A 16,338-nucleotide genomic window follows, 5' to 3' on the forward strand; every position below is an offset into this window, starting at 1 on the left:
AAAAACTTACCCACATTCAAGTGTTGATAAAAAATAATGCATGAAACTAAAATAAAATGTTTTTTGTTTATTTTGTTTTTTTGCTTAAAAGCAGAAGCTCTATTCTTTCTTTTGATATATTGCATGTTGAGATATTCATATAACAAAATATTCTGGGGGCCATGAAATTTTGTGAAAATGGTCTAAAAATCTTTTTTTTTTAAACGCTGGCAGGGAAAGAGTTAAGAAGCCTGTCGAGCACCGCAACACAACAAATGCTGGTCTTTTCAACAGGGTGGTTTATTTATGACCAACTGATCATCACTGCATTGAAGGCATGATTTCAGACCTTTCAATCATCAGAAACACACTCTTTAGATTCAGAGAGGGGCTTCTGGGTCCTCCAGGCTGCAGATGGTACCATATGTGAGCTGCATGCATATGGAAGTGTGCTGTGTGCGAGCAGACTCTGGCAGTGCAAAGCTCTGTTGTCACATTCTGTCACCATACAACAATCAGCTGTTCCTTTTAGACACAACTGAAATTTACGACAAAGCTCAAATCCATGCTGTCAATGGCAGATCTAACAAACAAAAATAGGAGCCTTTAGAATATTCAGCTTTTATTCCAGTTGATATTAAGAGCAAACTCAGTCATTTATAAAATTCCATTTCAGTTAGGGTGCTGCCTAAGAAATTCTATATGATATATTGTTTGTGTCTGGAAAATAAATAAATGAAGGGCTACCTTTTATATCTGCTTTTTACGAAATGCCAGGATATCCTCTGAGACTAGCTACTGATAATAAAGTCTTTTAGATTCAAACATCTGGCCCCAGTTGGCCCCCTTCATAAATGACACATTTTTTAGGCTCTGAGAGAATTTTAAGACTGCGTATTGTTAGACAAGCATCTTAAAAGCTGGAACATGAAAGGAATGTGTATATTTACAGATTGGATTTTCTCAGCAAACAAATACATTTGAAATCAAAGTTAAGTTCTTGGTACACTTGCTCTGAAAGTGTTGCCTCAGACTGTGATTATTTGTGCCTCCCCGTGTGACTCTGCTGGTATTTGTTTCATGTGTGTGGGTGGGCCGCTCTGGTTAGACTGGTGCCTGAGCTGTGAGGATGGACAAAATTGGACCGCTATATTTAAAGGGATAGTTCACCCAGAAATTAAAATTTTGCCTTATTTACTCACTGTTATGTTGATTATTTTGATGTTATGTTGGATTTTCATCCATCTTCCTTGCACCATCAAAAGGATACATTGAAAATGTACTCATTTCTCTTTTCTAATGGAACTGAGCTTCAAAAAGCACCCAACAGTGTCATAAAAGTAGAATTTAAGTCATTGTTTACTGATAATCTTCTCCGTTGAGCTGTTAACCACTGCATCTGGGTCACAGAGTCAATGAGTTAAACTTAAGAACTGGATGATTTTAACTGACTCTTTGCAACAATTTCGGAATATGAATTTGAATATAGTCCATGTCAAATGGACCACTTTTATTAAACTTATGAGTTTTTTTTATTTTGGTGCTTGACAAAAGAAAGTTATAGAAATTTGTAGTGCCATGAGGGTGAGTTAACGATGACAGAATGTTAATGTTTGGGTGAACTGTTTCTTTAAACCCTGTGTTTGTGGCCGTGTCTATGTGCAGGTGGGTGGATGGCCTGGTCGGTGTGGTCTGAGTGTGATGACTCGGGCCTGCAGCTGCGCAGTCGAGTGTGCGGGGCTCAATCCACGCCGTGTGTGGGAAACAGCTCCCAGCACCGAGACTGCAATGAGATCCCAGGTGAGAGAGAGCTATATATATACTCTCACATATATTCACACGCAGTCCGACTATTCCATCATGAAGCTAAGCCTTTCCCAATTGCAATTTTATTGCAATGTCTTATTAAATAAACATTCACTTTAAAACCCTGTCAAACTCGCTGTTGTTTTTAATAGATTAGATGTAATATGTTTACTTGTGCTTATTCATTACTCTTGCTGGAGGAGTGGAAGTGTTCAAAGTGAAGAACTGAACGCACCCAGCCTGCAAGAACACGAGTTATCAGAGCGGAATACCAAGTGAATCAGGCACTCTAATTAATATTAATGTTATGCCACAAGGCAGACTCGCATCCAATTTCTCTCCAGTTTTGGGAAAGGGGTTCCAAATCCTGAGGTGTCTTAGACGATGAGGAGATCAAGGAGAATTGTGCATCTCAATCCAAACATCTCCCTCCCACACCCATCTCTGCTGTTTGTGGAGATTTCTGCCCAGTAATAGTGCACTTCAAGACTGTATTGCAGCTGTGAAAAACACGTTTCATTTAAATGCACCTCATTACCTCAACCAAAATGAAATATTTACTAAGTTTAGCTATGTATTTTACAAAATAGCTTGCAGTTGATTTTTACTGACATGGCTGTTTATTCTTGAATACTTTTGGTATTTGAAAGCTGGAAAAATGACAGAACAGCAGTAATAATTTCATCATTTTTATGCGACCCAACTGACTGCGAGCCTTTGATGTGTTTTCCTGTACTTTATCACTGCGGCCCTGCTCATCCCTCAGGTTTAAAACAGGAGACCGTCTTTCTTACCACTCAGGTCTACTGCTCTTTGAATCGCCTCACTTCCAGGAAGGTTGCTTTTGAACGAAGAGAGTGGAGTGATATAAGATGGGGAGTGATTGACATTTTGGCTGCAATTCAACAATTGGAGGAAAAAGAAGTAATTGTGTAATAGGCCATTCACATTAGACTGTTCCTTGCATTAGTCTGCTCCATTTATAAACGGTTGGTTTATCATCAAATTGTTGATCGCAACTCAAAATTTTTTGTCATAACCCAAAATTTGGCAGCAGACACTAAATGCATTAATAAAATAAACTGCAACTAACTATGTAATTGTGCATAGTTGTGATGGCAAAATAAATAAGCTTATTAGCTTTGAAAAGGAGGAGGCACTTTTCATGTCTTTTAATGATGACATCAAGGCTGCACATCCGTTTTATAAGGATAATATGAATAATTTTACATATTGTCGGGCCTATGCAGTTTATGGTAATATTAAAAGATTTCAATATTTGACCCTTTTTCCTTACGTTTATATGAAAAAAAGTCGTCACTTCATGTCTAAAGTAAAATTTACATACAAGCATATGTATGTAAAAAAGCCTTTAACATTGAGTGGAACAACACTGACCTTTTTCCTGTAAAAAGCTGTGTGTTTGGCAGACACTTTTAAGCGTAAATTCATGCATTCCCTGGGAATTGAGCCCACGCCATTGGCATTGCTAGCGCCATGCTCTACTGCTTGAGCTACAGGAATTTCGATTCTGAAGCAAAACTAGTTGACAGCTACTGCTTTAGATGGATGTCTATGACCGTTCCGATGCATCTCGAACCCCGATCGTGTGTTTTGAAGATGCTGTTTCAAGTTGAAATATATGCAACATCAGTTCAAGATGCTCAGAAAGAGCTCACGGCCATTGCTCATCCTGTGTGAAGAGTCCCTAACTATATATCTCCTTCTTTTCACAGCGATTCTCCCGGCATCTAGCTATGAGAAGGACCAGCAGTGTGGAGGTAAGTGCTTCGACAGATGTGTTTGTATTGTGTTCACCGCATGTTAGAATGTGCTTGTGCATGCACTCTCCTGAATGCTCAAAGACATGTAGCAGTGTGCTGCTTGTGTGTCATGTTTCACGTCAGCTCCTTTTCATCCAGAACTCAGGAAGAAATGGAATCGATAACCAGGTTTAAGTGAGTGAACTTCATTCACATTGCTGATCTTTTTTTTTCATGTGCCGTGCTCCCAGGCAGAGGTGCGCTGCCTTTCCAGTGCATGCGCTAGATGAAAATGACATGAGGGGGCACAACGGTGCCTTTTAGGTTGCGAATCCAGGCCACACTGGGCAGTGGCTGCCTTCAGAGAGGGCACCACAGTGCCAGTTTGGTGTTTCTCCAGGTGGCAGCACATATTACCCATCAATGTCCAGCAGTGGCATTCTCCTGAGTGATCGTTGTCCAATTAGAGCAGTTCATGACGGGGGTTTGGCGTTCACTCTCCTCAATCACATTTCGCTCTCATTACGGGTCAGACCGGCAGGATGCCTGGTCCATCACATCGACCGGCTAATCACAGCACTGTCCCTTGGTACTGCGTCATTCAGCCAGATGCTCTCAAGCACCTGCCCACCACTGTTTAATGGATACAGACATGTTGTGTTAATGATGAGAGATGTAATGATGCTGCATCACAAAGTTTCCACTGACAAGGATGACTATATTGTCTCATTATATAAAAAAAAAAGCATATTTAGTCAAAGGTCTGGATGAGAGTGACATCATATTACAGTTATTTGCAGAAAAATGGTTACTGTAATATTGCCTTCTCTTGTTTTCCCAGGGTTCACTCTGCTTCACCTGATAGCTACAGGTGTGTCGTGCTTCCTGGGTGCCGGTCTGTTGTCCTTCCTGGTGTATGTGTACTGCCAGCGGTTCCACAAGCCCTCGCAGGAGTCTGCCGTCATTCACCCCACCACTCCCAACCACCTCAACTACAAGGGCAACACCACACCAAAGAATGAGAAATACACACCCATGGAGTTCAAGGTCAGTGCTGACACCCTGGTCACACTTTTCTTTTCGTTACACTGTTTTATGCCATGAAAAGTGTCAGTAGGACCATTGTTTGTTGTTGTTGTGTATCATGTTGCTACACTTAATCTTACCCATATTAGATGTACACCCCTGGGAAAAACAAAACAAAAGGGCCAATCCCAAAATGGCTAAACGCTAAGCTTTTAATAGTCTTAATCACACATTTTTGGTCAGGAAATTAGCTAAATTTAAGGAAATGCACCACTTAAAACATTTACCTTTCTGCTGTCTCAGAAAAACATCAAATAGAGAAGGACGTTTTTGGCAGAATATGTGGAGTGATGAATCACAATGAAACAAATTGCATGGTGATGCTCCAGAGCGGTGTCTTCAAAAATCTGGACAGAAATAAAATAATAAATGCATGTCTACCACAGTGAAGCATGAAGGAGGAGGTGTCATTGTGTGGGGAGCCTCTTTAGCTGCTGGTATTGGTGAGCTGCTTCACTGTGAAAAGTCATTTAATGCTTTGGAGTACAGGAGAATATTGCAGAATGGCTTGCTTCCCACAAATGAAAAGTCGATATCTAAATAGGAATGATCAGATCTTATTTTTCAACAAGACAAATCCTGCCCAAATTGAAAAGACAACAAAGAACAAGTCCATCAGGCTCATGTTTTGGCCTGGTTAGAGTCCAGATTTGAACCCTATAGTGAATATTTGGTCTCACATTAAACTCAAAACGAACTGGGAGACATTTTTCAACTACTCATGAACTGTTTAAAGCCATTAACATTGAGTGGAACAACACTGACCCTTTTCCTGTAAAAAGCTGTCTGCAAGTTGGGGAAGGCTATTCTGTGCTAAGTTACTTTATCTACAGTATTATACAGTATTTCCTGACCAGTGATTGATTTGTTATTGAATTGGTTAAGACCATTAAAAGAACACTAAATATTTAGCAATTTTTGCCCAGGAGCAGTCCATGGCCCGTATCACAAGGAATTACCTCTGGTTCTATTGAGTGATTGATAATTGAAGTATAAATAGAAGGAATTACATTATGTGGGAATGTTTTGCATGAAGCAGGGAGACTTTTTGATTTGTCAGGGATGTGTTTTGATTTCATTAGCTATAACGAGCTGTAACATCATTGCAAAGTCACATATTGCAGTTATCAGCGGCTATTTGCTACAGTCATGCATATTTTTATTCACAATGTGCAAGGCTTTCAGTAAGATGTGCAATGAATTATGGTGGCTTACAATGTAGTTGCTAAAAGTAGGATGGGGGGGATTAGTACTTCTTGTCGGTATTGGCCTGATGTGTCCCAAATGCACTCTGCGGTCCATGAAAATAACTAATAGTTGTTGTTGTTGTTGTTGTTGTTTTACTTAGACTTAGATCCGCCTGCGCCGTGCGGCGCATTGGGCGCTAAGCAATCTCCAGCGGGCTCGATCAGTCGCAACTGTTTCGGCTTCGTCCCATGGTAGGTTAACGGCGCGTAAGTCTTCGATGAATGTACGCCGCCATGTTTTCTCGGTTGTCCTTGCTTCAGTTCTTCGGTCTGTATATTTCCTTTTTGCTGACATGGTTACAGTATGAGACCGAAGGCATCAATTTGTTGGAAGACGTTTGGTGATGCTTGCCTACGATTTCCAGGTCTCACTCGTGTAGATGGCTGTGGGGATGCCGATTGAATTTAGAAGTCGGATTTTTGTTGCTAGGACAATTGCATTATACATCCAGATTGGCCATAGTTGCCGCATAACCGTCGTGGCCTTCCCAAGTCGACTCGCGTCTTGGTCTGAGCCGCCGTCCGCCGTCACAACGCTGCCGAGATAAGTAAACTGATCAACTTCGTCCAGAGACTGTTGGTCAATTTGTACTGTAATATGTGCACAGACGTAGCCTTTACAAAGGATCTTGCTCTTGGACGTGTATATCCGGAGTCTGGCTTTTTCCGCTTCGCTTCCCATTGCAGCCGTTAGCTCGCAGAGTGCTGGCTGAATAGATCAACCGAGGAATGCGATATCATCCGCAAAATCTAAATCCGCAAGTCGTCCTCTGTCTTCTCGCTGTAGGTCGTAGTCGCCATGGGTGAGGGTACGTCGCATGACGAAGTCCATAACGAGAAGAAAGAGGAATGGCGACAGCACGTAGCCCTGCCTCACTCCTGTGTCAATATGGAAGAATTCAGAGATGCCTTGGTCGGTGCGGATGCAGCAGCTCGATTCATGATAAATGTTGTTTTAACAAATGACTAAAAGAGAAAAAGCTGAAGCTAAAATAATTGCAGCCTTTGCCAAATCGCGTGCGGTTTCATTGCAATTAATTGTGCAGCCCTAGCAAGGACGCATGAATTTGATCAAAATTGACAGTACAGACATTTATAATGTTACGAAAGATTTCCTTTTCATGATGTTCTTATGAAGTTTCTATTCATCAAAGAACCGTAGAAAACATGTTCAGTATCACGGTTTCCACAAAAATATTAAGCAGCACAACTAGTTTCAACAGTGATAATAATAAGAAATGTTTTTTTTTATCACCAAATCAGCATATTAGAATGATATTTGAGGGATCATGTGACACATGAAGATTAAAAATTCTCCTTTTGCCATTCTTGCCACAGTGATAATATTTCAAAATACTATATTTTACTATATTTTTGATCAAATAATTTCAACCTGGGTGAGCATAAGAAACTTGCTTTTGATCCCAAACTTTTGCATGGTAGTGTATTCATATGGTGTCAATCTGCAGCCTTTTATTGTATTTTCTGTTCTGAATTTTGGTAGATTTAAACTAACATTGAGCTCAGAGTACTGCACTCCCATTGATACTGTAGCTAAATGCATAATCAAATTAAATAATAATAATAATTAATGGACACTCAAAAGGCAGGGATATGTAGAACTTTGAGAATAACTCTGTGTGAGCCTGAAGATAAGTTTCTAATGTAGGCAGCATGGAATATATGGCCTGACAATTCCTCATAAATCTCAGTGGATTTTGACAGATTGCATGTCCTGTTCATATTGTTATTTATTTTGGCTTCAGCTACTTAAAGGAGTGTTCAACAGCTCCGTTCTACAAGTTTAACTATATTGAAATCTATAGGCCGCTCAGTGTTTTGATAGCACCAGAGAGACAGCGTTTACACTTTTCATGGGAATGCGCCTACAAATGCCTTTTATATAGTGTTTGCATATTAAGCTGAGTATTTTCACATCAAAACGTGACATATTTCACCTTTACGTTTTCCCACAGATGAGCTAGCAGAAAAAGTTGTGAGCAGTCAAGAAACCAAACTCAGCCGGAGATAACGCTCGTTTATTTTGTCCAAAATGAGCATCACTAGATAACTGATAGTTTGGAGATTACAGCTGGTTTCCCTCTCCCCACGGCCGCTTGTTTAGCCGTCTCTTCTGGCTCCTGGCACACACTCCGTCTTTATTAATGGGCTCCATTAGGCTGTTTAAGCAGCAGCCGCTCAGTGGACTCCCACAGCTGGTTGTGACTGATCGTCGAGCTCATCCAATTAGTTTGGCTCGGCTCGCTCTCCTTCCACCTCGTGTCCTTGCTGTGACACCTGTGCGAGCCTTTTGCCACTTTTTCCATCGATCCTCTGCATGACCAGTACTCGCTTGAAACTCATTATGAGACTTGGGCAATACGAGTGGATCGAGAAAGAAGTGCCTGCTGCAACAGACTGTCACTCAGGCCTCTGTCTATGCGTTCCCAGGCCACGTCGGTGCACAGATGGCTGTGTGATATTAACCGTGTGACACGGACTCCCTCTGATTGATGGGTGTTTGAATAAGCATCCGTTAAGAGCCACGTTGTAAATCAGGATGAATATTCTGATTTCGCGCAGGGAGCTGTTTGTCGAAAGTCTGCAGAAGATACTACATTCAGGAAGATGTCATTTGGTTTCGTAATAGTAGACAAACATTCACTTGTTGTCACTCATTTAGTCTTGGATAAAACAGCAATTCCATCTATCTTGTTCAGACTAAAAATGATCTTAGTCCATTTGTAGAGCTATTGTTTGCCAGGTATTGAAAAGTGTAATTGTTGCACAGCAGTTCTCGGCTACGGTGAGTCACTCAGATCAATCTTGTATGTTTTATAGCTTCACTCCCCCAGTAACTGAGCTGCAGGTTTTTTGGAGCTAGACAAATGATATGTCTCGAGACTCAAGAGCACTACACTTCATACACACATGCTACTTTCATCCATGACCCATAAGTTCACCACTTTTGAATTGTACAGCTTATCTTCTATGGGCTCCATTCAGTGGTGCGTTACATATTTAAAGGTGCAGTTTGTAATTTCTGCTTGACTAGTGACACCAAACCGAATTGCAAAAAATTGCAAAAAAAAAAAAGAACCAGATTTCTCAATTTCTTTTCTACAGTGTTCTGGATTTTGTGTCCTGAGTGTTTTTTTTAGCATGTTGCTGTCCATTCTCTGTGTTGTTCAATAGCCCCCACTTGAGGGTCTGTGGCAGGGATAGACAACTCCGGTCCTGGAGGGCCACTGTCCTGCAGAGTTTAGCTTCAGCCCTGATAAAAACTCACCTGCCTGTATCTATTTAGTAATCCTGAAAACACTGATTGCCTTGTTCAGGTGTGTTTAATTAGGGTTGGAGCTAAACTCTGCAGGACAGTGGCCCTCCAGGACCGGAGTTGTCTATCCCTGGTCTGTGGTATATTCTGGTCCACAGGTGTAGTTCATTGCAAGCCTACATGATCTACTGTTCAAACTCATGCCATTGGTTGAGCTAATATTGCTTTTTTGGGCTGCTCAAACACAATAGTGGAACAGATATTACAACCCCATGTTTCATCTCAGAAATTGATTTGCCTCTCAGTTCATGTAACCCTCCTTTATATATTTTTTTCTCTACAGACTTTGAATAAGAACAATTTGTTGCCGGATGAGAGGACCAATTACTTCCCTACTCCACTTCAGCAGACAAATGTGTACACCACCACCTACTACCCCACAGCGCTGGGCAAATATGACTACCGCCCAGACTCCTCACCCTCTCCCTGCAGAACCTATAACCACAGCTGAGACATGCTTGCCCATCCGTAGCTTTATCGCCATGGTGACAAGGCTGCTCACCTCCCTTTTCCCACCCAGACACTCTACACCCAATGTGGTGCTTGTTCCAACATTCCAGCTGATTTCCCCCCCCAAACTCTCTCCCCTGAAGACTGTGTCTCCTAATTCATGCCTTGTGGTGTCCAATGGGGGAAAAATCCAGTGACTCAAACAGCACTTTTTAAAGATTGTGTAGCTACACTGACTTTGACAAACTGATGTCTTGATTGATCTCTGCAGCAGAACTCCCGTTACTGGAAGGAGATTTTGCTGAAGCTGAAGGTGGGAAGAGAAAATTGTGCTGGCATCCCGTACAACTCCAGTAATATTCATTACGGGAATGCAATCTGCCGCGCTGTGGCAGTTCTTTTTAAAACCACATAAGAGAAGAATAGCCGGACACCAGACAAAAGAGAGCAATCAATGGTGACATTATCAGGTTTGGTTAGAACGGTGGTTTGGATGCAAATGTAAGGACTTCCCACTGACTTCCGACCTTTGAGAGGCAAATCTCTAACAAAAGAGGACGAGTCGCAGGATCAATGCATCTCCTGGGTGGACTGTTCGGATATGAGTTCGCAACCAAGCTGCAAGAAAAAGAACTGCTTAAAATAGGATGCTATTCAGAACGGACTCTTATCAGAAACGAACTATAGATTCTCAGCACGGTAAAAGCGTAAGGACAGAAGAATGCCTTATTCTTCCCCTAAAAAAGTTGAAACACCCTTTTTACTTGCGAATGCATGGGAATTGAGGAATATTGCACCAACATGGAATATGCTTAGGTCTGAAGCAAACATGTTCTACTCTGTTACTGTAAGTCCCGGTGGTCATATTAAATATGACTGGGTTGAATCCGAGACGGACTATATTTTATTATGAAAAATGTAGGAAATACTGATAGCTTGGCACTTGTTTTCTACAGTTATTTTAAAGAGGGAACTATTCAGCAGTTGTAGGATAGATGGACAATAGAGTTTATTTAAGAGACGAGTTCAAAAATTGATGGAGCTATACTGAACATTTCATATATTATTTTTTATTATTGTTTCCAGATGGTTTATTCATAACCATCATCACATTCATCAGAGAAATGAGCGAAGGCGTACATCGGTATATGAGCATCACATATTCATAAAATTACCCAGAGTCAACTCTCACAGAAATGATCAATGGATCACTGTTTTTGTCACATCATACAATATCTGAAAATATAATCTGTGTGCAGCAATATGTGCCCAACTCAGATCTTGTTTTGCTCACGTGTTGACATGCTTCCCAGCGGCATCACGCCCACATTCCAGGTGTAACTCTTCAGTTATCGATAAAAGTGTTTCAGGAATGGCAACTCTCACCAGGATGTAGTATTTATGGTATGCTTGGTTTCTAAAGGGCATTGAAAACTAAACTAAGCTATTTTATCAAGCTCATTTAATGAATGCGAAGCCAACCATGCTTTCAGCTAAGCATGAGTACATGGGTTGTAACTAAGTAATGTCCCACCACAAAAAAAGTAATGTCACACAAAGGTTAGTATAATGTACATGTATATTGTAAAGCTAACACTGTTTTTTAAACGCCTTATAGTTGTAAAATAATACGTGCCGCAGCGGTGTAAATATACCAACCATAGGGATTGTGTGGGGATGGAGCCTGTCATGTCCAGAGTTTAACTGCAGTAGAGAGACCCATCTTGTTGACCAACCCTGATCGATAACATCAAAGATGATACACTACAGTCCCTACAAAACTATTAGAGAATGTAGTTATTTTTGATTCATTTTGGCATAATTCATATGAATAGATGATTTTGATGTTTGGTTCACAAATGTTACTTCAATTAAGGCACTTAAATAGCATACTCATTCAAATACATTTGCCTTTAATTGTTTTGACGCTGTTGGATCCTGTTCAGAGTATTTAATGCAGAGGGGTTTTTTTTTTTTGCTTCATACTCATTGAATTTTTATCTGATTTTTGTTGCTCACACACAGAGACTTTACAGATACATTTTCTACAGAGGGTCCAAAAATCCCAGACCATTACTCAAATTGTTCCTATTTTGCATTTAAGTAATTATAATTGCAAATAATGTTATTAGTATAATTTGAATGAGAAGTTGAATGGAAAATAAAAAAAAATTCTATATATTCTTATTCAGTCTAAAAACATTATTTTACCTGAAGTAAATCCCAAATTTAAAATGTCTTTCAAAGGCTTTTTGACTCCACTGTATGCATGAAATTAATCAAGAATAGGCAAGACTCTAAGCTCTTATTTAAAGTTAAAAGGTCAAACTAAATCCCCACATTCGCTCCCATGTGCCTGCCCAGATAATATATGTTGGTCAAATGCGGCTGCTCTGTGTAAGTCGGGTCTTGAAAGGAGTATCTCTGCTATGGAACACGCATAAAGCCAGACGACGCAATGAGGCGCTCCATCCCTGCAAGGCTTGGTGCCCTTCTATGCAACTGACCTGGTGGTTAGATATGCGATGTAGACTGTAATCACTGCCTTTTAGACACTGTGAATTTTTGGTACTCTATATTTTTGTATATTGTACATTGTAAAAGATAATAAACCTTGATGCCAACCCGGTCTAACCCGGCTGTTTCGTCCTTTCCCAACTACTCCCTCACTACATCAATCTAGGTCACCTCGCTGTCTCCCGCTGAGTGAAAGGTAAGCGTTTTCAAATTGTCATGTTTTTCAATCCAATGTCAGGTTGGCTATCATACACTCCCATTTGTATGTGTAGGGATTTGCTTGGCAGGCTGAGGAAAATTGGACCTAAATGCTGACGACACGTGCACACCGTTTTCCCCTTCACACAAGAGAGAAAAATAGATGTTGGTCTTTGACATGAAGCAGTGTTTGCCCTTTTCACTCAAGACCTGATGGCATTAATATTAAAGTTGGCATCGCCAAGATTTACCCCGTGAGTGTGTGAAGTTTTTTCACCGTAAGTTTCTTTTATTTATAAAGAAGATGGTCTAGAGTTTTAAATGAGTGAGAGTCGATAGGAACCAGCAAAGTCTCTTTTTATAGTTGTTTGGATGATCAATAACTCTAGTTTCAACATTATTGCTGTTGCTCCATTCAGTCAAAGGAATAGTTCACCCAAAAATTAAAACCTTCATGTCGTTTCAAACCAATCTGACTTTTTCTTCTGTGAAACACAAAAGAAGAAAAAGTGTTTTCATTACAGTACAGAGGTTGCTCTTTTCCATGCAGTAACAATGAATGGGGTCTGGAGCTTTCAAGTTGAATCAGAATAGTAGGCTAAAGTTTTCATTCCAAGTAGGCTGTGTTGTCAAGTACCGGTACTTCGGTACCAAGTCGGTACTGAAAATGTGACGATACCAGCAGTTCTGTAGTACCCGGGTATATTCAGTACCCACTAATAGGAGCTGCCGGTACAGTACTAACTGTTAATAGGCTGCTGCTTTAAAAGTCGCTTCCGTGTTTTTTATCTAAGCGCGGGGCTCCAGACTAATCTTTTTACTTGGAGCACTGTCTGTAGCCGATATATACACGATATATAGTGTCTGTGTATATTAAACTGCAAAAAGACTATTTCAATATTAACCCTGCATGTTCTGCTTGTCTCTGTGTGAATGAACGGCGCAGACGGTTTCATTTAACGTTACCTCACACACACACACACTGAAGCACGAGTGACGCTCGCGCTGTTTTCAGTCTCTGCTGCCTCACGATATGATGACATGATGAAATTCATCTCCAGAGCCACTCTGAGAGTCACTTCATCAGCATTTTACCGTTTAATTTGAGAAAAAATTATCGTCATATCATAGAAATACAGAAACTTTGAGTTTAGCCTTTAATGTAGCCTTTAATGCTTATTTATTATGTATTATTTACTTGAATGATTACTGTCATAAATAAAGTAATTGAATTGAATTTAATATTTTTTTCCAAATAGTTAAATAAAATAGAAAAATAGTTCCAACAGATTTTGCTGTGGTACCGAAATTGGTACCGAGAATCGTAAATTTGTAATGGTATCATTACCGACTACTGGAATTTTGGTACCGTGACACCCCTAATTCCAAGTAATGTGCTATATTCCTAGCCTTTTACAATAAAAGCTAAAAATTTAAGCTGTTATCCACTGAAAATATTCTCCTCCAGTGCCACTGTGACCGGATCATAGAGTTGAATGGGAATCGGATCAGTCATATTTGTGAATGAATTGTTTTCAGGTTTTGTGAGTTGGATCAAACTATTTATTGAAATGATCTGACTCAAAAGAACATTAAGTTTGCTAATTGAACATTACTTTTTTTTAATCTCATGAATGTGCCCAGGAATGGGTGGATGTCAAGATTTTCAGTGAACAATGACTTTTGGTCAGAACAGAGCTATTATGTGACTACAGAAGTAGTATGGACCCCTTTTAAGGAGTGGACCCCTTTTTGCAGTCCAAATTCTAAATATTGGAGAGAATTGTTTCCCCCACCCCCTCCAACACGGCTAGATTGAGGACTGGTCATAGAGCTTTTTAGATGGATGCCGAGGCTTTTTATGTCCGGTAGAATCTTCCATGGCTGCAATACACTGTGGTTTCCGGGATGTCTAGATACTATTTGGGTAATTTGGCAGTCAGTGGGTTCGCAGAGACCAAAACAAAAACATTCCGACACAGAACAAATATGTTGTGAAATTAGCATGTTTCCTAAATATCTGCAAGTGTATTATGGTATTTTTATGCTTTAGTACAGACAAAGAAATTACATACAGCACCTTTAAAAAGTTTTATGTTTGGGATGATATGAGGTAAATTACAGGGATTTGCATTTGGGTGAACTATGTGTTCTGTGGTATGTTTTTCCAAGCTCAGAGTGAATGATGTCATCTCCCTGTTGAAGACAATACATACTTGTTCTTTAGCATAAAAACCAAACTTATCTCAATCTACCCGTATGAGTCCAGCAGGGCAATGCTTTGAGATGAAGGGTGAAGGCCAGAGCCCGCTGCACTACAGCTTGGTCTTTGCACAGCACTGCAATCATTTCAAAGTGTGTTTTATTGACGAGCACGCGGCTCCATCCATCAGCCACTATCTGCTGACAGACTGGCACTGACAGATGACCACCACTGTCCTCCCCTGAGTGGCGAGCTGGCGTCACGCCAGGACAGAGTCGTATGCTGAAGGTAGGGGCAGAATCTGCGGCCCATCAGAGAAGAGCAGTGGCGAGGAGCGAGACAGATGCTTTTGTGGCTGGTTCTGCAAACCTCGTGGAATCAATTTGTGCTGCTGTCAGCAGAGTCGGGAACTGCAGAGTAATGTGTCTTCACCAGTACTATACTGTAACTTCCTTAACACCTGGTATAAAATCCAATGTCATGGCCTTGGAAATCTAATATTTGGATTCATGTTGTATTTCATATGTTTAAAAAGAAAAAAAAAAAAAAAAAAAAACATCTTGAACCTAAAAATGATTTCAGCCTTTAATGAGACTTTTCTTTGTGTCAGTCTCAGGTTGGTTATACCACTTTGACTTTATGGCCCCCCCCCCAAACAAAAAAAAAATATATATACAAGAAGAGGTTTAGTCATGTCAGTTTTTTTTTTTATATATTATTGAATAAATTACAGAATGGATACAGACTCACTGACACCCCTGCATAACTCTGCATAAAGCGGTTACAAAGATTTAGTTTGGGAGTATTTTGGAAAGCATTAGACTGGAAATTCAGTAATCAGATAACTTAAAGAAATCAGTTTGCATCTGCACCCAACGCACATGTCTTGCCACTGTTTTCACTATAGCCAATGATCTCTGTGAAAAACACTGTGGCACATCAGATAAACATTGTTCTATTATGATGTTTGTGAAGAAAGCTGAAATTGTTTTGGTGTTTGGTCTCCACAGGGAGACCGGGAGAGACTGTTTGCATGCTTACAAAATGAGCAAACCAGTTTGAGAAAGTCTCAGAACCTTAAACAGCTCTCCTTTACAGCACAGAATCTCTCCTTTATTCTCTGAGGAAAAGATACAGTGTGTTTGCACTCTGAAATAGCAGATGCTTGAAAATGATTGATATCATCTGCAACCAGATGTTATTGATCAGATATCTTCCATACAGGGATCATACACTAAGATGATCTCACAAAACCTGTCATATTTCCAAAGAATAGTATGAGAAAAAGGATTTTGTGTAAAAATATTTTTAGCACCATTCAATTTTTTTTTCCATTAGGCTATGACATGTTTATTTTGTTGAAGCCTACATCCTTTAAAGGGGTACTTCACCTCTGGAAAGATGAATGTGTATTTAAAAAAGGTCATTTATGTAGTAGAAATGTGAAATTATTTTTGAATTTGGAGCCTTCTAGACTGAGAAAAGCCAGAAAATGTATTTTTGGCTTATGTGGATGAAAGACAACAACTCCCAGAATGCACTTGCTTCGCTGCTCTACAAGGCCACTCCCAAGCCACACCTACCGGCAAGAGCGCGCAGTTAAACAACAAGACTAGGCTACTAGTGAGTCTCTGTGACGAGTCTGCCCGGGATTTCGAGATCGCCCAAAATGTCCAGGATTAGGCTGTTGCGTTCTACAGTCGCCATTCATCATGTTTACTGTGGCGAGCAGGGTGAGGCTAGGGCCGCGGG

General features: G+C 40.3%; 1 protein-coding gene across 3 annotated transcripts in view; it reads left to right on the plus strand.

Annotated features, from left to right (window-relative positions):
- sema5ba (sema domain, seven thrombospondin repeats (type 1 and type 1-like), transmembrane domain (TM) and short cytoplasmic domain, (semaphorin) 5Ba) overlaps nt 1-12,300 on the plus strand; it is a 139,895-nt gene extending 127,595 nt beyond the window's left edge. For 2 of the 3 annotated variants that reach the window (XM_081367605.1, XM_081367606.1), the window contains 4 exons: nt 1,645-1,779; nt 3,522-3,566; nt 4,390-4,595; nt 9,502-12,300. In XM_081367605.1, coding sequence (XP_081223731.1) covers nt 1,645-1,779; nt 3,522-3,566; nt 4,390-4,595; nt 9,502-9,669 — 554 coding nt within the window. In that variant the 3' untranslated portion in view covers nt 9,670-12,300. The remainder of the gene's footprint in view (nt 1-1,644; nt 1,780-3,521; nt 3,567-4,389; nt 4,596-9,501) is intronic. The other variant, XM_081367607.1, reaches the window with a different exon arrangement.
- Nucleotides 12,301-16,338: the final 4,038 nt, after the last annotated feature.

The sequence above is a fragment of the Scardinius erythrophthalmus genome, assembly GCF_964197995.2.
Source record: "Scardinius erythrophthalmus genome assembly, chromosome: 6".
NCBI classification, from domain to species: Eukaryota; Metazoa; Chordata; class Actinopteri; order Cypriniformes; family Leuciscidae; genus Scardinius; species Scardinius erythrophthalmus.